The 19,559-nt window shown below is 42.9% G+C and overlaps 1 protein-coding gene across 1 annotated transcript; it reads right to left on the bottom strand.

Annotated features, from left to right (window-relative positions):
* Positions 1 to 509: 509 nt before the first annotated feature.
* FKBP9 (FKBP prolyl isomerase 9) lies at positions 510 to 17,580 on the bottom strand. The gene is made up of 10 exons (XM_053409552.1): positions 17,208 to 17,580; positions 12,843 to 12,988; positions 11,683 to 11,872; positions 11,071 to 11,216; positions 9,611 to 9,800; positions 7,349 to 7,494; positions 4,750 to 4,936; positions 3,872 to 4,017; positions 2,885 to 3,048; positions 510 to 1,904 (listed from the first exon to the last, which is right to left on the bottom strand). Exons 1-10 carry the CDS (start codon positions 17,474 to 17,476, stop codon positions 1,725 to 1,727), a joined length of 1,764 nt encoding a protein of 587 aa, XP_053265527.1. The 5' UTR covers positions 17,477 to 17,580; the 3' UTR covers positions 510 to 1,724.
* Positions 17,581 to 19,559: the final 1,979 nt, after the last annotated feature.

Genomic DNA, 19,559 nt, shown 5'->3' with positions numbered 1-19,559 from the left:
GATATCTAATAATGCTGATTACATATATCAATTCTAGAGAGCTTTGATGGGGAGTTTTTTCATCTCTTATTTCAGTTACTAAACAGCTTTTACTTACATGGGGTAGCTTAAAACCAAAAAACACCACTCTCCTTCTGCCGGAAAAAGAAACCAAAAAGCAGCCAGTATTATTTAAAGTACTGTTCATAATTGGTGCATTTCATTTGTTACCCACATTCAGCCTGTAGTTAATTATAAAGGGTGAAAGAATACAATATTAATTTGCAGTGCTTTGCTCATTCACACTGTACACTTTGCCTCAATAGTTGGGCTACAACTACGTAAAAGGTTTGTTCACCTTTCAGAGACCTTTTGGATGTGATCTGAACCCCTATGTCCCAGCTCCAATTCCAGAACTAGCCAAGCAGTTCAGATATATATTGAAAGCCATAATTTAGATCAATATTGTCACTGTTAAGCCTTTCCCCATCCCCAGTCACCTGTACATGGAGGAAGAGTAGTGCAGAATGTGTCTGTCCATATTTTATTTTAATAAAAATAACAGCATGTATCACACTTGACAAACCCTTAAGACATTAATAATATTACAAAGCGTATAAAACATAACTTTGCTTACTGCAAAAGTGTTTTGAAAGGTATGTCGTAGTTTTAGAACTAGCACCATTCTACAATTAAAAAAGAAGACGCTTTGTACATTCCCGTTAGTGGGAGGACCGTGGCTTTGTGCTCCTTTTCCCTTTGGGGGAAGTCACTCACTTAATTTATGCTCTTGTGCTCTTTCGCTGCAGGGTATTAGCTCAGTTGCTTAGTGTGTGGTGCTAATTCGATCCCCGTAAGGTTCATATTCTTGCAGGTGGCTGGACTAGATGATCCTCATCGTCCCTTCCAACTCTACAATTCTATGATCAACAAAATGTTTTTATAGACACAAATGAGACCTGAGATTCACTCTGAAGTACACTTATGACAGTTCTCTAGTTGAGTCACTGCACAAAAAAGTAGATGGAGTAGCCATATGTTGTATACACAATTACAATCTACCGTTATGCATATTGCAGCATATTTCTAGTACAGTTCTGCTTTCTTTTTTCTATAATACACGTTAGTGAGGACAGACTAATTTCAGGGTGATACGCAAGAGTAGGCCCATTACAATAAATGGACATGTTCTGATACAGGGCAAAGAATGATACACACTTTTTGTGAATGGTTTTTGTATTCATAGCTTCAGTTACAATCCTTAGGGAAACATGACTCCCCATCTCCAGTACTGCTCATGGTGCTACCATAGCATCTGACTTTGGGATAACGGCTTTGAAAAAGATTTAGTGCAGTTCCTCCCATTGTAGAAGATTTTCTCTTCCTTGGAGAGATCATTATAAAACTACAGTTGGAGAGTAACCGAACAGGGTCATGGTGCAGGAGTTTAACAGAAATGTACATTTTTGTTCTAAGCTCAAAATTCTTTACCACCTCTCAAAAAATACATCACAAGATTTGTGTCACTATTTTTTTTTTAAGTCATTGAAACCAATTTTGAGGCATTTCATGTTTTATAAAAATGCCACAGTCTTCCGCTTACTTTAGCCTACTTCACTCTTACAAAGACAGGAGTATTCATTTTCACCGTCCACACTTTTAAGTATACACACACACATTTCAAACCACTTCTATTGTGCATACATTCTGACAGCAGTTTAGCTCCTACAAATTTTAAAAACAAACTACAGTTCGTCATGTCCCTGTGGCTCTTGGTCTTTCAGTTTGAATTCATCAGCGGTTATCTTGCCATCTCCATTTCGGTCCTGATTGCTGAACATGTTTTTCACAATTGTTTCAGAATCAAAGCCAGGAGCTAACTTTCCTTTGCCAGCCTTGACTTGTTCGTGGATGTAGTCGCCGAACTACAATTTAAAAAATAAATACATTAGAGAAAAGTAAAATAAAGTTATTTATTAGCCAGGTAATTTAATCTTAAAACTCCAGCGAATAGGATGTTGTGGTACCTTTGCATCTGTCCCCTCATATTCACATACAGTGCTAAGTAAATACCAGTTAATACTTTCTCTCTAGTGAGTACAGTGGTACCTTGGTTTATAAACTTAATCCGTTCCAAAAGTCTGTTCTTAAACCAAAGCATTCTAGACTTAAGCCAAGGCATGCTTTTCCATAGCAGCAGGGGACTCAATTTACAAATGGAACACACTCAACAGGAAGTGAAACATGTACTGCTTCCAAGGCAAAGTTCACAAACCAAAACACCTACTTCTGGGTTTGCCGCGTTCTTAATCCAAGTTGTTCATAAACTAAGCTGTTCTTAAACCAAGGTACCACTGTATATGGGTCATTTGAGAGGTTCGGGTGTCAAATTAGTACTTAAATTCCAAGGTGCCAGTATTGCTGCCGCTGCTGGACTTTCAAATAACCAAAAGGAATTGGGAAATTCGCATAAGCAGTGTTTGTATCCATTGCTAACTACTAATTACTAATACAGCTGCTGAGTCCTGACCCTTTGGGATTTTTTGTTAGGGACCTATGTCACAGACATTCAGTTAAGCTGGGCTTCAATCAGATCCTCTTAACCGGAGTAGCTATTCTCTGTGTAGGATTATGTATCTCCCTCCTGTGCTCAAGACCTAGAAGCACACTGGTCTCTTGTTTCTGTAGAATGTCCAAAGCAACTGCATGATCGTATGCATTGCTATGGGTAGAAAGATTTGTTTTAATTTTCCATAAATGATTGTCCCGTCAGAATAGAAACATGATCTTAAATATATTGCTTGAAGATTGGGGCTCCACTCAGTGTCCTGTATGCTGTCATCGGTGAACTTACTAGCTCCTATAGAATTTTTTTTCAATGCAGCTTTACTAGCCAAAACCTTACCTCTTCTAGAAAAACTTCTCCATTATTATCTTTGTCAATCTCTTCAAAGAGATTAGGAGAGACTTCCTCATGCCATACAAACATATATCCCTCTGGTAAGCCAGACACCAAGTCGAACAGTTCAATGTCAAAAACCAATACAGCGCTACCAGGCACTTCTCCTTCTGTAACAGTAAATAACAAAAAATAAAGTAAGATTTCTGTTATGTAGGAGCATTTTGGAATTTGGTCCACGCGCAGCATCTGCAAATAGTGCAGTTAATACAAATTGTTCACATTTCATCCACTGGCTTAGAAACATCAGCAAGATAAAATATGAGAAAATAAAGCCTGCAGCATCCATAAGAAATATGGTTAACGTATTCTTTATCTTAGAAGGTGCACTATGCTTTGTGACTATTTGCACTTAAGGTAAGATTGTTTGCTAATTCACAAGTATGTATAGCCTTTCCCCGTTGCATTATTAATTTGGGCTATTTTCATTCTCAGAGAAAACCATATTAACAATATAATATAATATAATATAATATAATATAATATAATATAATATAATATAGATGCACCTCTTTACCTTAGCTTTTAACAATTGAAGTGTATATTTTTATGACATATTTCTATAAATTTAAGTTTCAAACTTTTTAATATTGTGTTTTTAATTGTTGTAATCCGCCCTGGGACCTTGGTGGGAAGGGTGGGTAATAAATGGTGGGGGTAATAATAATAATAATAATAATAATAATAATAATAATAATAATAATATCATCATTACACGGCTATATTCTCAGCATCTCATGTTGTGAATATACCTTTTTAGACTAATATTCTTACTTAAATTGCATGGAATATACACCACCTCACAGCTGTTCATAATCCAATGAACACATTTAAGGAACAAAACAAGACTGCTCACAGAAGTGAGCTGTGACACATGCTGCAGAAGAAGACCAGACACATTTGTGTGTCAGCATCACTATTAGCTTCACTTACCAACTCCAGCCTCTCCATAGCCAAGGTGGGGTGGGATAATAACTGTTCTTTTCTCTCCAACACACATATCTCTGAGACCCATATCCATTCCCAATACAACCTGTCCAGAACCCAGCACTATATTATAGGTTTTCCCAAGACTAAACCTGAAAGAAAAAAATAGTAGTTCATAAGCTAAGCTGTGCCAATGTAACGTCAGAATTCCACTTCCTCTAGCCTTTTGACATTTACCATTTCCAATTTCTATGTGATGATCTGAATTCTTAATAGACACTTTCTAAGAAATACATTATGGGACGTGGGTGGTGCTGTGGTCCAAACCACAGAGCCTAGGGCTTGCCGATCAGAAGGTGAGGGGTTCGAATCCCCGCAACGAGGTGAGCTCCCGTCGCTCAGTCCCAGCTCCTGCCAACCTAGCAGTTCAAAAGCATGTCAAAGTGCAAGTAGATAAATAGGTACCACTCCAGTGGGAAGGTAAATGGTGTTTCCGTGCACTGCTCTGGTTCGCCAGAACTGGCTTAGTCCTGCTGGCCACATGACCCGGAAGCTGTATGCCGGCTCCCTCAGCCAGTAAAGCGAGATAAGCGCCGCAACCCCAGAGTCGTCTGTGACTGGACTTAACTGTCAGGGGTCCCTTTACCTTTACCTTTAAGAAATACATTGCAAATTGGACCATGCAGAAAATTTGTTAAGACAAGTGACCCCAGAATCCAGAAACCCCTCAGTCTGATTAGCCCTTCCCTTCATCATTACTCTCTCACCAACTGTAACTTAATGAAAGCAAATTTATAAAAATAAGTGATTGGGTAAGCTCACATGCACAAAATATTCCCAGTTTCATGCTTCTATTGTTCTTTGCTGCTAAACTACATACTTACGTTGAGTCTAGCACAGTGCCATCTAAGAGTGAGGCATTGTAGTGATACTTCAAGTAATCGCCTTTCTTGCTCAGAACAGAGCAGTTGCTAGGTTTGTAATGGGTGGTAATAGCCACAGAGTCAGATGGATTGTGGAAGTCTATCACATGAATATCAAAGACCAGCACAGCAGATCCCGGAATCTTTCCTAGAACAATAAATGATATGAAATATGAAGAAGCCACCCACCCTTCTGCTCTTACAGTAAAGAACTGATCTGATCTACTAAAATTATGTACTCCACAAATGAGACTTGGTCATCTCCAAATGTCATGAAAGGGGCTTTTCAGAGGTTGGCAGGTGTGATAATTTTCCACTAGCACGAATTCCATGCACTTTCAAGAGATGGTGAGACATGAGATAATTATATTTTCAGTATTCCTAGTTAAAAGCTAAAAAGCAGAGACATCACCTTGCCGACAAAGGTCCGTATAGTTAAAGCTATGGTTTTCCCAGTAGTGATGTATGGAAGTGAGAGCTGGACCATAAAGAAGGCTGATCGCCGAAGAATTGATGCTTTTGAATTATGGTGCTGGAGGAGACTCTTGAGAGCCCCATGGACTGCAAGAAGATCAAACGCATCCATTCTTAAGGAAATCAGCCCTGAGTGCTCACTGGAAGGACAGATCCTGAAGCTGAGGCTCCAATACTTTGGCCACCTCATGAGAAGAGAAGACTCCCTGGAAAAGATCCTGATGCTGGGAAAGATGGAGGGCACAAGGAGAAGGGGACGACAGAGGACGAGATGGTTGGACAGTGTTGTCGAAGCTACCAGCATGAGTTTGACCAAACTGCGGGAGGCAGTGGAAGACAGGAGTGCCTGGCGTGCTCTGGTCCATGGGGTCACAAAGAGTCGGACACGACTAAACAGCTAAACAAGAACATCCTAAGCAAAAAAAGCAGTCTCAGCTGAGGCATGATCTTGCAGTGGAGTGTGAACAGGCTAGGTGAGGACCAAGTGGCCACATGGCAGGACTACTATACTGGTGCATTGGTGGAAAAAGCAGCCTGCCTGGGGCAGATGCTGTAACAGAAGGGGCCATGGTGCCAGTAGAAGATATGGGAAGCTGGAGAGCTTCATGAACCAGAGCCATGCAAGCCTTAATCCGCCTAGCTAAACTGCCTAGGTCAGCGGTTCTCAACCTGTGGGTCCCCAGATGTTGTTGGACTATAACTCCCATCATCCCTGAGCTCTGGCCTTGCTAGCTAGGGGTGATGGGAGTTGTAGTTCAACAACATCTGGGGACCCACAGGTTGAGAAAGGCTGGCCTAGGTGAAAGGAGACAAACGGGGTCAGTTTGTTTGTATGTGGGCTTGATGTAAATTTTGAGCACCTGCCTGATGTTCAGGTTGTGCCATGCTGCTGCCGCACTGTGGGATGGATCTGGGCAGAAAGGAGAGAATTCACTCACCTTGCTTATGGAAAGTGGAGTTGACACTGACCACAAATATGATTACAATATGTCAGTGACTACATTGGCATTGGGGTTTGCCATGCAGCTAATGCCAAGGTTCTTTGGGGTTGTTTGACCACCCGAATAGGTGTTAGGCTGGTCTGAAGCCACTAAGCAAAAGCCCAAGCGGGTGGGAGTGGGGGGAATGGCAGTAAACAGAAGAGCGGAAGGAGAAAAAGAAGGGGAAACGCCTCTTTCTTTGTAAACAAGGAGCCAACAAGAAAACAGGAGAGCTGAGAAGTTCTGCCTCCAAGCAAAGGAGCACAAAGTGAAGCTTTGCCAGGAGAGAAGACTACCACAGCTTCCATTGATTCCTATCTTCTAACCAGAAAGATGGAAGGCCTTTGAAGAAACATTCACAATTTTATTCAAGTAAAATATGAAGAAAGACAAATTATTTAACATGCAGAAGATAACAAATAATGTAACACACCAGAAGGGGAAGATGAGGGAAGTCAACAGGAGGGAGGGAATTGTAAAATACAAAACTGGATAATTGTATTTGCAATTTGCTATAACAAAAGAAATCTAATTATATATTATATATATATATATATATATATATATATATATATATATATATATATATATATATAAAAACAGCCTTGGTCCAGTATATCTGAAGGAGCGTCTCCACCCCCATCGTTCTACCCGGACACTGAGGTCCAGCACCGAGGGCCTTCTGGCGGTTCCCTCACTGCGAGAAGCCAACTTACAGGGAACCAGGCAGAGGGCCTTCTCGGTAGTGGCACCCGCCCTGTGGAATGCCCTCCCACCAGATGTCAAAGAGAAAAACAACTACTAGACTTTTAGAAGACATCTGAAGGCAGCCCTGTTCAGGGAAGCTTTTAATGTTTGATGTATTACAGTATTTTAGTATTTTTTTGGAAGCCGCCCAGAGTGGCTGGGGAAGCCCAGCCAGATGGGCGGGGTATAAATAAATGATTATATATATATATATATATATATATATATATATATATATATATGGAAGATGGAAGGCCAACAAACTTATTCCATGCAGTGCACTGGGCCTTAAATCTTTTAAATGCTGAAGTAAAAGAATGACTGGAGGGCACTGCTGCTGAATTAAAAACAGAACTCACCTCTTCCCTCTTCGCCATACCCCAAGTGAGGTGGGATGGTTATTCTCCTCTTCTCTCCAATGCATACACCAAGCAAGCCTTCATCCATCCCAGAAATCACATAACCTTTCCCAATGTAGGTATCATATGTTCGGTTCCGTGAATAACTACAGGCAAAAAGGAAAAACCTTTGCTTAACTAAGACTGTTATCAGTATGCCCATAGCTTACTGGCTTGACAGCAAAAACATCAGAAAGAAGTATCAACAGGGTGTAGTGGAACTGATGAAGTCATGTCTTATAATAGCACCAAACCTAAGTGTGACTAGAAGAAGTGAGGAAATTAAGCTAGCAAAGCAAATACATAAATGTGTATAATATGATAAAACTTCAACTGTGAATAAAAAAGCAAGCCAAATATGTACCGTATTTTTTGCTCTATAAGACTCACTTTTTCCCTCCCAAAAAGTAAGGGGAAATGTGTGTGCATCTTATGGGGCGAATGCAGGCTGTGCAGCTATCCCAGAAGCCAGAACAGCAAGAGGGATTGCTGCTTTCACTACGCAGCGATCCCTCTTGCTATTCTGGCTTCTGGGATTCAGAATATTTTTTTCTTGTTTTCCTCCTCCAAAAACTAGGTGAGTCTTGTGGTCTGGTGTGTCTTATAGAGCAAAAAATATGGTAACAGGATTACAAATATATTAACGGATAGGTGAAGTAACCTTAAACAATACTGAGCAGACCAAGCGCATAGACAAGAGAACTATTTTAATATATTGTATAGCAGCAAAATGAGAAGTCACATAAGATGAACAAAACTAGAAAAGCTATCCACTTTGTGGTATGAAAAACACAAAATAAAAAAAATAAAAAACTGAGCCAGAATAGCATATTAATGTAATCCAATCAAGGGAGACTACTCTCGTGACATAGGGTTGCGTCTTGTTACCCCTTGCTTTTTATTCCAGAAATTCCTAAATGGGTCCCATTCAGATTCAAACTTCTTAAACCCTAGTTTTCCCTGTCTAACCCACATACCGTATTTTCCGCCCTATAGGACACACTTTTCCCCCTCCAAAAATGAAGGGGAAATGTGTGTGCGTCCTATGGGGCGAATGCAGGCTTCAGGAAGCTCTGCGCAACCCTCGGGAGACCGGTGCGACTTCGCAAAAAAAAATTGCATTTTTTTTTAATTTTTTTCTTTATTCCCCCCCCCCAAAAAAAAACTAGGTGCGCCCTATGGGGCGAAAAATACGGTAATCCATATGATCTTACTCAAAGTAGCCATGCTTTTATGAAGGGGATTCTTTTCTCTTTCATTGTCTGGCATAGACAATTCTAGTGGCTAGTACCATTTGAAACAGTAGTTCATCTTTTCTGTTTGATAGATGTCCTGTTTGAAAGATGTTGATCTTTCAAGTATGTCAGCAAAAATAGCACGGGAGTCTAACAAAGTAATAGAGAACCTCTCACTGTGCATCTAGGTCCACCATGCCTCTGAATTTGGCTGCAAGGATGTTTTGGACAAACCACACCCATCTGTCAGTCACTTGATGTCATATAACATCAGGCATAGAGATCTGTTATCTCCAATCTAAGCACTAAGTGCTAAGATGGGATGCAATGACTAATTTTTTCTATTCTTTTAGGTTTATTGAAACAGATGCTCTTTGTTAAATCATGTGCCCTGGAAGTAAATGTCCAAAAGCAATTATCCACAACAGAAAGAAGCAAAGCATTTAATGTTTTGATTGGTGAGATTATTCTTATTGCACATTGACATGTTTTGATAAAACATGCTATAAACGTAAAGAACTGGTTTTCACAGTACAAGTTATTATAAACTAGCTTTAGCACAGATCCACTTTTGCTTCCCATTTATTATCATGGAAAGTGGAAAATCCACTAAAGTTACTCAAGAGGAGAAATAGGAAGTATTTTAAATTTTCCCAAATGTGTTTACTTTATGTGCTGGTGTCCTATTAGCTGTGCTTTTCTGTCTGCTTGTTGAATGTAGTAATCTATGCCATCATCTTCTGTGCATTTATTACTTAAATCTCTTGTTTCAAACAGAGAAAAATGAGAGTTCAGGATAACCCAGATCCATTGGAACCATTGCTCTACTTTTTAAAACTTTTTCTTAGTCTTATTTATTGATTTATTATTGAAGACATTTACCAAGCTACTTAGAATACCTTTAAAGAATGCTCAGCAGAATAGAGCTATAAAAACACACAAAGAAATAAACAGAAAGTAGGAAACGTGTGTTCAGCAGTGTGGTTACCTAGAATCAAACAATGTGCCATCCAAAAGTGTACCATTATAATGGTATCTGAGGAAGTCCCCTACTTGGCTTCTACGCTCACAGGTTTCAGGCACATATTGTTGTTCCACAGCGATGCTGTCTTTGGGGTTGTGGAGATCTAGAAGAGCCACATCAAAGACCAGAGACGCCTGACCCGGGATTTCTTTACCTATAACCAAGGTGGACGGTAGGCATTTAAGTCAACGCAGGAATCCAGAAAGAAATTCAAGCTAACCCCACATATATACATACCCTCAACCCCACATCTATTCCATGCTATAATATACATTTCATTTCTCTGCACCCCTGCAATTCTAAAGCAACTTATATTTATTAACATAAAAGATGCTGCTTCCAGGAGTTTTAAAAAATAACTTCCATTTTGTCAATAGCAGTCTGGTTATTCTGCCAATTTTCTATCTGGAAAAAAATAAGAGAAAGTTGAAAGAAATTAAGCTTTTCCCTCAACTGTAACTGAGATTAAAGATGAACATTCACTGGGCGATCAGATATTGAGTTGATTGACTGATCACTTGCTTCCTACACAAAACATGAGTTCAGATTCTGAGAGATCTGCATTGGCTCCCAGTACGTTTCCGAGCACAATTCCAAGTGTTTGTGCTGACCTTTAAAGCCCTAAACGGCCTTGGTCCTGTATACCTGAAGGAGCGTCTCCACCCCCATAGTTCAGCCCGGACACTGAGGTCCAGCACCGAGGGCCTTCTGGCCGTTCCCTCATTGCGAGAAGTGAGGCTACAGGGAACCAGACAGAGGGCCTTCTCGGTAGTGGCGCCCGCCCTGTGGATGTCAAAGAGATAAACAACTCCCTGACATTCAGAAGACATCTTAAGGCAGCCCTGTTCAGGGAAGTTTTTAATATGTAACGCTGTACTGTTTTTAACACTTGATTGGGAGTCGCCCAGAGTGGCTGGGGAAACTCAGCCAGATGGGCGGGGTTATAAATATTATTATTATTATTAATTCTGTGCAGGGACGCGGGTAGCGCTGTGGGTAAAAGCCTCAGCACCTAGGGCTTGCCGATCGAAAGGTCGGCGGTTCGAATCCCCGCGGTGGGGTGCACTCCCGTTGTTCGGTCCCAGCGCCTGCCAACCTAGCAGTTCAAAAGCACTCCCGGGTGCAAGTAGATAAATAGGGACCGCTTACTAGCGGGAAGGTAAACGGCGTTTCCGTGTGCGGCTCTGGCTCGCCAGAGCAGCGATGTCACGCTGGCCACGTGACCCGGAAGTGTCTCCGGACAGCGCTGGCCCCCGGCCTCTTGAGTGAGATGGGCGCACAACCCTAGAGTCTGTCAAGACTGGCCCGTACGGCCAGGGGTACCTTTACCTTTACCTTTAATTCTGTGGAAAGATCTTCTCTTGATTTATGTTTCTCAGGGTTACCTAATATTCACTAGCAGCATAAACAAATTTGGCATTTACCATCTCCGTCTTCTCCATACGCCAGGAAAGGCGGTACTGTGATGATGCGCTTTTCTCCGACACACATTCCAAGGAGACCTTTGTCCATACCGGGGATCAGCCAACCGATACCCACATAAGTGTCATATGTTCGCATTCTATTGTGGCTGAAATTATAACAAAAAAGCAAGTTACTCATAGCCAGCGTCTTCCTTTTTAACACTGGAAGCAGGAAAAAATGTGAAGAGTTGGGCAGAGTGAAATCAATGTAGACCGATGCGCATTTTGTTTCAAACCATTTTAGAAGTATACAGAGTATAAAACAACAAAACTTAGTTGCACAAAGGCAAAGACACCAAATATGCCACATTCTTTCCCTATTGCTTTAGTGGTTAAAAGCTGAACATTTCAAGCTGCCTTATAGCAGGCATGAGAGACCATTGGTTTATTGAGTCCAATGTTGTCTTATACTGACAGGAAGTGGTTTTCCTAAGCCTCAGGCATAGATTTTGTTCCCAGTCCTGCCAACAAAATATTTTCATTCACATTTTTATGTAAATTCTCACAAAGCCCTCAAAAATCAAGACCTCAGAAAACATGAATAATAGAAAGAAAAAAATGTATATTAACTACCTCGAGTCAAACAGTGTACCATCTAGAAATGTCCCATTGTAATGGTATCTTACAAAATCAGACACCTGGATCGTTCTTGTGCAATTTTCTGGCTTGTAATAAGTTTGAATATGAACTTGGTCTTCAGAATTCCAAAGGTCGATCAAAAGCACATCAAAGTGAAGCACTGAGTTTGCAGGAATTACACCAGCTGTGAATGCAAAATATATTAAAACGGAAATGATGCTTCCTGAAAAAACAGAATTAATGTAACAAACTACTGTCTCTTTCAAGATGTAGCAGGCATGCACAAAGGATGTGGCTGGCTAGGGAACTGTTTCACCAGTGGCCCAGGCGTACAGAGACGGAGGCCACATTTAGAGCACTATAATACCACTTTCAGCTGTCATGGCTTCACCCAAAGCATTCTGGGAGCTGTAGTTTGCTAAGAGTTACTGGATACATCCCACCATTCCCCTCCCAGAGCAAGAATTCTCAGCACAGTTTATCAGTCAATCCCTCTTTACAGGGAACTTGAAGTGCCTCTGTTTATCAAGGATTTGGGAAAACAACTTAAGAGTGAGTTTGCTTTACTACTGTCTCACCCTGCTCAGAGTCATCACTACTGAAGCCTCATATTATATTAAATTCATCTTGATCAGAACAGGAAAGCAACTTCTTCCTCACTGAGGAACACGATGGATATTTCCATCACATATTCTCTGCAACAATTGTAGCTAGAAGTCCGTCTTAAAGAAATGAACAATGGGGAGAAAACAAAGATCCTCACATTTTTCAATAAAAGGGGAAAAAAGGACTTGATGTGGAGGACAGGGGGAAACTTTAGCAATGATAGTTTGCTTGGTGTGCATGACATTGTAGCCTTGCCTGTAGTAATCTGGCCTCTTGAACTCGATTCAGAGATCTAAATTTGTGGACTGAGAGGGAGCAGGAACTTCTCAGAAGTTCAGAACTTAAAATCAAGCTGGGAGACAGGGTCCGTCAGCACGGTCCCATGTCCTCCTCATCCACACATCCGGATCCACAGATATATCCCATGAACAGGACTTATCAGGCAGCAATGCATTCATTAAAAATCGGGTTTGATGAACTTGTTAGAAACTCTGTAATTTCAACAGCTTGTCTTGGATGAACATTTCCATACAGAGTACTGTACTCACAAACACCTTCGCTCCCGTAGCCAAGATGGGGTGGGATTTTTACGAACCGCCTCTCATTCACACACATGCCAATCAGAGCTTTGTCCATTCCAGCAATAAGCTGGCCTTTCCCCACAAACACGTTGAATGTGGAACCCCTGTCATAGCTAGAGAGAGAGAGAGAGAGAGAGAGAGAGAGAGAGAGAGAGAATGAACAAACACAGTAGGTTACTTGCAAATTCATTTGCAATTCACTTAAATCTCATTTACAGGTATTTTGTTGGCAGCGCTTTTATTTTTACCCATTTCTCAGTCATGACTATGACTAACAGCTGCTGATTCCCCCATGAACTTGTCTCACCTCTCTTTCAAAAGCCATCTAAACAAGTGTTGCTTTCATACCTTGTGTGGAATACCCTGGACAGTCCTAGAGCTAGAAAGGTTGTAGAAAACCAACACAATGTAGAGCTTTGAGTATCTTTCCTACTAGGAAAGGCTAAAGAATTTGAGGCAGCAGGGTAATATGGCTAATGGTTGGTTAAGAGAGAGATCTATACAATTGTGGGGAAAGAAGTGAAAGAATTATTTTCACTAATCTTTCAAACTCAGAATTACCCATGGCAGCTGATTCAGCACAAACAAAACATTTCTGCCACAAGTTCTGTGAAGGTGAACTTTCTTTTGTCTTGAATGGATAATGACAGAAAGTACATATTCAAGGCAATTTTAATTTGATTGACAGATATGGGGGGGGGGAATGAATGGTTTTGCTCTTCTGATGAAACCCCAGTCATGTCTACTCAGAATTAAGTCTCACTGAATTCAATGGGGCTTATTCTCAAGGTGTGGGGTTAGGAATGCATCATGCGACAACAATGTTGAAAGGGTAAAAAATATAAGCTTCCAAGAATATGCATTCTCTCCAAAGAGATGTCTGGAATTTTGCCAAAGGGCATATTCACTTTCAATGATCACTTGGGAATTTTTGATAATTAACATAATATCTCTCATCAGATGTCCTCTCACCATAATGTCCTCTCACCAGAGGAGAAATAGACACCCCCTTCTATGCCTTTCGTAGGTGCTGTTATACAGCCCTATAATTATGATGAAATTAGATGTAGCCCACGTTTTACTCACAGGAACACTTACAGTGCACCCAAGTTATCTTAAATCTACCTTTTACTTCAAGGACTTCAGTGGGAATGCATTCAAAAGTATCATACACAAAGAGAAATATAGCAGAGGCCAGTTCACTGTATTGTTCGACAACATTCCTAAGAGCCTCCATCACTTGGAAATGGACCAGTTCCAGAGCTACAACTGCAGGCCCAAAGGGGTGCCTGTGATCCAAAAGGTTGCGCTGTAAGCAGCCTCTCCGCCTAGGTTGGGGTCAGAGGCAGACATTGCTAATGTGGTGCCTGCAGGAAGGAAAAAAAATTGGCAAAAAAAAAACCCTATCGTATTTCTTATTTTCACAATAATTCCTTTTGGTACAGTTGCTTTTTTATGGATATTGAACTTAATTCGTTCTGGAGGTCCGTTCTTAACCTGAAACTGTTCTTAACCTGAGGTACCACTTTAGCTAATGGGGCCGTGCGATTTCTGTTCTTGTGCTGAAGCAAAGTTCTTAACCCAAGGTACTATTTCTGGGTTAGTGGAGTCTGTAACCTGAAGTGTCTGTAACCTGAGGTACCACTGTATTTATTAGTAGTTCTGGGCCGCTTTTCGTTCAAATGAATCCCAAAGCAGCTTACAAACAATACATTGTGGAAACATAACAGAACATACTAGAGCAGGGCAAATGCAGCATAAATCATATGGAAACATAAAGCATCTGTAATATCTTCTCAGTTGGTACCTGTATAAATATATGCATTTAAATTATTATTATTTATTATTATTATTATTATTATTATTATTATTATTATTATTATTATTCCCCCTTAGCTCACCACCCTATATCTGGCACTGGTGGGGTTTTCTAGACTAGGAGAGGAGCTTTGCCTTGTGAAGATGATGGAAGGTATGGCTTCTTTTTTTTTTTTAATTTTTTTTATTAAATTTTTTCCGTAATATCTCCTATCATACAATTTTCACATCACATATTTTGACTTATTGAACCTCCCTCAACTCCTCTGACAATCATCCATAATTAAATTTCTATCTTCACATTCCTTAATTATAGTATCGCCTTTAAATACATTTTTTCTATCCTCATTTACATTCTTGCAATATTCCTTATTTTCTTCACAAAGCTTCTTTAAAACACACTAGCGTTGTATTTTCCTCACATACAGTTTTCAAATAGTCTCTGAATTTTCCCCAGTCCTCTAGAAACTTATGGTCTCTTTGAAGTCTGATTTTCCCAGTTAATTTGTCCAGTTCTGCATAGTCTGTTAGTTTTGCTCTCCATTCTTCCAGAGTTGGTAGTTCTTCTTGTTTCCATCTTTGGGCCATCAATATTCTCGCTGCTGTTATTGCGTACTGAAAGAGTTTACAGTCCCTCTTATTTATATCATTTTTAGTTATTCCCAGTAAGAAGGTTTCTGGTTTCTTTACAAAGCTATATTTCAGCATTTTCTTTAACTCATTGTATATCATTTCCCAGAATCCCTTCACTTTCTTACACTTTCTTATGGCTTCTCATAAGCTTTCCCAGTTTATAAACAGATGCCTCTACGCCTAGAGCCAGGGGTGCCCACTTGAATAAACTATTGAGGGAACCCATGTAAACCCCACCCCACATAACTGATCAACTTGGGAGGGGCGACCCACTCAAATCTGGGGGGGGGGGCAAAGGGACCTCAGCCCTAGCAGTTGGCTGCATAGAGCAGTACAGTGGTACCTTGGTTCTCAAACGCCTAGGTTCCAAAATGCCGAAAACCCGGAAGTGTTCCGGTTTTTAAATGTTTTTCGGAAGTTGAACGCCTGATGTGGCTGCCGGCTATTGTTTCCAGGATGCCTGCACCAATCAGAAGCTGCGCCTTGGTTTCCAAATGGACTTCCAGAATGGATTAAGTCTGGCGCTTTTGTTTTTGCTATTTATTTTGCGTTGTTGAGGCTTTTTCGGTTAATTTGTTTTTGTGACTGTGTGGAACCCAGTTCAGCTATTGATTGATTGATTGATTGATTGTGTGTGTGACTGCGGAAATGGATAAAAGCCCCCCATCCAAACAATGACTATCATCAGTGCAGGTAAGGGGGAAAAAATATTTTTAACTTTTATCATCTCCAATACTATCTTATTCATTTTATAGTACAGTACATTGATCATTGAAAGGGACGTGGGTGGAGCTGTGGGTTAAACCACAGAGCCTAGAACTTGCCAATCAGAAAGTTGGCGGTTCGAATCCCCGCGACGGGGTGAGCTCCCGTTGCTCGGTCCCTGCTCCTGCCAACCTAGCAGTTCAAAAGCATGTCAAGGTGCAAGTAGATAAATAGGTACCGCTCCGGTGGGAAGGTAAACGGCGTTTCCGTGCGCTGCTCTGGTTCGCCAGAAGCGGCTTAGTCATGCTGGTGACACGACCCAGAAGCTGTACGCCGGCTCCCTCGGCCAATAAAGCGAGATGAGCGCCGCAACCCCAGAGTCGATCACGACTGGACGTAATGGTCAGGGGTCCCTTTACCTTTTTACATTGATTATTGCTTTCATTTTATGGACGAATCGTCTCATTAGATAGTAAAAGTCATGTTAAATTGCTGTTTTAGGGGTTGTCCTTAAAAGTCTGGAACGGATTAATCCATTTTGCATTACTTTCTATGGGGAAGCATGCCTTGGTTTTGGAACGCTTTGGTTATGGAACAGACCTCCGGAAAGGATTAAATTTGAGAACCAAGGTTCAGTACACTGTACAGTGGTACCTCGGGTTAAGAACTTAATCCGTTCCAGAGGTCCGTTCTTAATCTGAAACTGTTCTTAACCTGAGGTACCACTTTAGCTAATGGGGCCTCCCGCTGCCACCGCACGATTTCTGTTCTCATCCTGAAGCAGAGTTCTTAACCTGAGGTACTACTTCTGGGTTAGCCAAGTCTGTAAGCTGAAGGTCTGTAACCCGAGGTACCACTGTACAGTATTGCCCCCTGGGGAGAGCTCTCTCCGACTGTGGGCTCCCCATTTTAGCAGGAGAGGGCAGGGGCTGCGGTTTCCCTCGTGCCAAGCGGCTGCCCTGCCCCACACCAAAAGCCGCCCGGGGCTGGATCAGGGCCAAAGCCCCGACCATCCCTGCCGTCTAGGGAGAGAAGCTCGGCCGGCCAGCGAGCCTGATGGGGCGCGAAGGCTGCCGAGCGTGTGCGCGCCCGCCCGCCCGCAAGTCCCGCTGCCTCCGACGGGCCTTGCTGCCGGGGAAGCGCGCGCAGGCAGGGCCGCGCGACGAGGCGCCGTACCTGGAGTCGAACTTGGCGCCGTCGGGGAAGGTGCCGTGGTAATGGTAGCGCACGAAGTCGCCGGCGCGGACGGTGCGCGGGCACTCGCGGGGCACGTAGCTGCGCTCCACCAGCACGTCCTTGCCGTCCCACGCCGGTTCTCCGGCGCCCGGCACCGGCGGCGCCTGGCACGCCGCGCAGCTCACCAGCAGCGCCAGCAGCAGCGGCGAGAAGCAGCAGCCGCGGTGGCGGCGTCTCCTCCGGCCGGGCGGCGTTCCTGGCCCTTCCATGGCGGCGGCGGCGCGAGGAGCGGGGAGGCGGAGGCGCGGCCGAGGCGGAGGTCCTGCGCCCAAATCCCGGCTTCCCAGAGCTGCAAACGTGGAGGGGGCGGAGGAAGGAGGAGGAGGAGAAGGAGGGTCGGCGGGGGAAACGGGCGGCCGCGGCTTCTCCGCTTGCAGAGCCGGCGGGAGGAGCCAGCCCCGAGGGGAGGCGAGGCAGGGGGACGTCGGGGAAGAGGAGGGCCTGGGAGAGCAGGCGGGTGTTTGAGGGGAAAACTGAGGGAGAAAAGGCCCAGCAAAGGGGAGCCGCCAAGAGCCAAGCTGCTCCTCTTTTGTTAGCTAAAAAGTGGGAAACCCAAGAACTCCCGACGACAGAAGAATGGCAGATGCAGATGATGGATTTTTCGGACAGGAAGAGTCCGCGACCAGAAGGAGGAGGAGTATCAGGAAGAGTGGATTAAATTTAATGATTATTTCGTTCAATTAACTGAAAACAGCTTGCAGATACTTAATTGGCTGAGGATTTTATTTCTGTTAAGTGATGAATTAATAGGTTTAATTTCGTAATGTGAAGAGCTAAGGGTGTTCATGTTGAATTTTAGAAGAGCTGTGGTTTGGAAAACCGTTAAAAGGATAGGCAATGAAATGCAAACATGGGGAAGCGAGGAAGTCACTTAATAAGGGCAATTTTCAATATGGCTATGAATTATGTTTGTTTGTTTGTAATGTGAAAACCAATAAAAAAATTGGGAAAAAAAGAGTCAGGTTTCTAGTTCCTGCGTGTTTTTTTATCTGGGGGAGGCAACTGTCCCCTCGCGACGTGGCGCCTCTTCGTTTCCAGCCCAGACGCGGCTGCTGAGGGCTCGGGGTTTTTTCTCCCGAGGCCTCAAGCGGAGCAGCTGCCCTGCCCGCCATCCTCTCGGAGCCGCAGGGCGATGAGTCAGGGCTGCGGCTGGAGCGGGAGCGCGCGCCGCCTTCCGAGTTATGAAGTCGCAGGGGGGAAGTTGGAGTTAACTGCAGCGGAGGAATGATCTGCCGGAGTACAGTGGTACCTCGGGTTAAGTACTTAATTCGCTCCGGAGGTCCGTCCTTAACCTGAAACTGTTCTCAACCGCCAGAGCACGATTTCTGTTCTTATCCTGAAGCACTATTTCTGGGTTAGTGGAGTCTGTAACCTGAAGCGTATATAACCCGAGGTACCACTGTAAGCTGTTTCAAGCTACATACCCTCGGGTTACATACACTTCAGGTTACGTACGCTTCAGGTTACAGACTCCGCTAAACCAGAAATAGTGCTTCAGGTTAAGAACTTTGCTTCAGGATGAGAACAGAAATCAGGCTCCGGCGGCACAGCGGCAGCAGGAGGCCCCATTAGCTAAAGTGGTGCTTCAGGTTAAGAACAGTTTCAGGTTAAGAACGGACCTCTAGAACGAATTAAGTACTTAACCCGAGGTACCACTGTATTTTGAGACACTCGCTTAGGACAGGAAAGCGTTCTTTGCAAGTCAAATCCATGAGATGCTGTTCATGGGCGTAGGAACCGGGTGTGTGTGTAAATATATAAATATATTTAACTAACTGACCCGACTCAGTTCTACCCCTCCCCCCAAAAAAACATAAAGCCTTCCCCCCCCCTATAATAATCCTGACTACGCCCATGACATAAAAGGGCTATTCAGACTCTCTGTTTGACAGATAGTCACTCCACAAATCGGTAAAAGGGGATTGCTGGACTGGCTTTTCTAATAAGGACAGAGTGAACTTTCAGATCAGGTGACAGAAGCCTTACGCCTCTCGTGATGGAGAATGTTAAGGGTTTGCATGGGGAAAGGATCCCCTCGAATTTCTGGGTGCCCGGGTCTCCCCATAATTTCTGAAATTAGTAGAGGCAGAAGGTTTGGTCAGCGGATTTACTACAGAATAAGTCAGGCCAGCTTTCTCAGCAGACTGGCTGAGAGAGGCCATCAGGTGATGGCAGAGCCATTTTTAGTTTGCAAATATATATATATAAGAGAGAGAGAGAGAGAGAGAGAGAGAGAGAGAGAGCGAGCGCAGCATTGAGAGAGGGACGTTGCCAGGGTTTCAGGGGGTGTGA

The sequence above is a fragment of the Podarcis raffonei genome, chromosome 12 (genome assembly GCF_027172205.1).
Source record: "Podarcis raffonei isolate rPodRaf1 chromosome 12, rPodRaf1.pri, whole genome shotgun sequence".
NCBI classification, from domain to species: Eukaryota; Metazoa; Chordata; class Lepidosauria; order Squamata; family Lacertidae; genus Podarcis; species Podarcis raffonei.
Note: the sequence above shows the minus strand (reverse complement) of the source record. Positions and strands in the feature narration are given on the sequence as shown.

What these genes read in the sequence shown, in the direction of transcription:
- FKBP9 (XM_053409552.1), bottom strand. Translation starts at nt 17,476, where the DNA reads ATGGAAGGGCCAGGAACGCCGCCCGGCCGGAGGAGACGCCGCCACCGC. An exon ending in GGCGCCAAGTTCGACTCCAG is followed by an intron (nt 12,989 to 17,207) that starts GTACGGCGCCTC and finishes CTCTCTCTCTAG; the next exon opens with CTATGACAGGGGTTCCACAT. An exon ending in GGCACTGTGCTAGACTCAAC is followed by an intron (nt 4,018 to 4,749) that starts GTAAGTATGTAG and finishes TTTTTCTTTCAG; the next exon opens with GTTTAGTCTTGGGAAAACCT.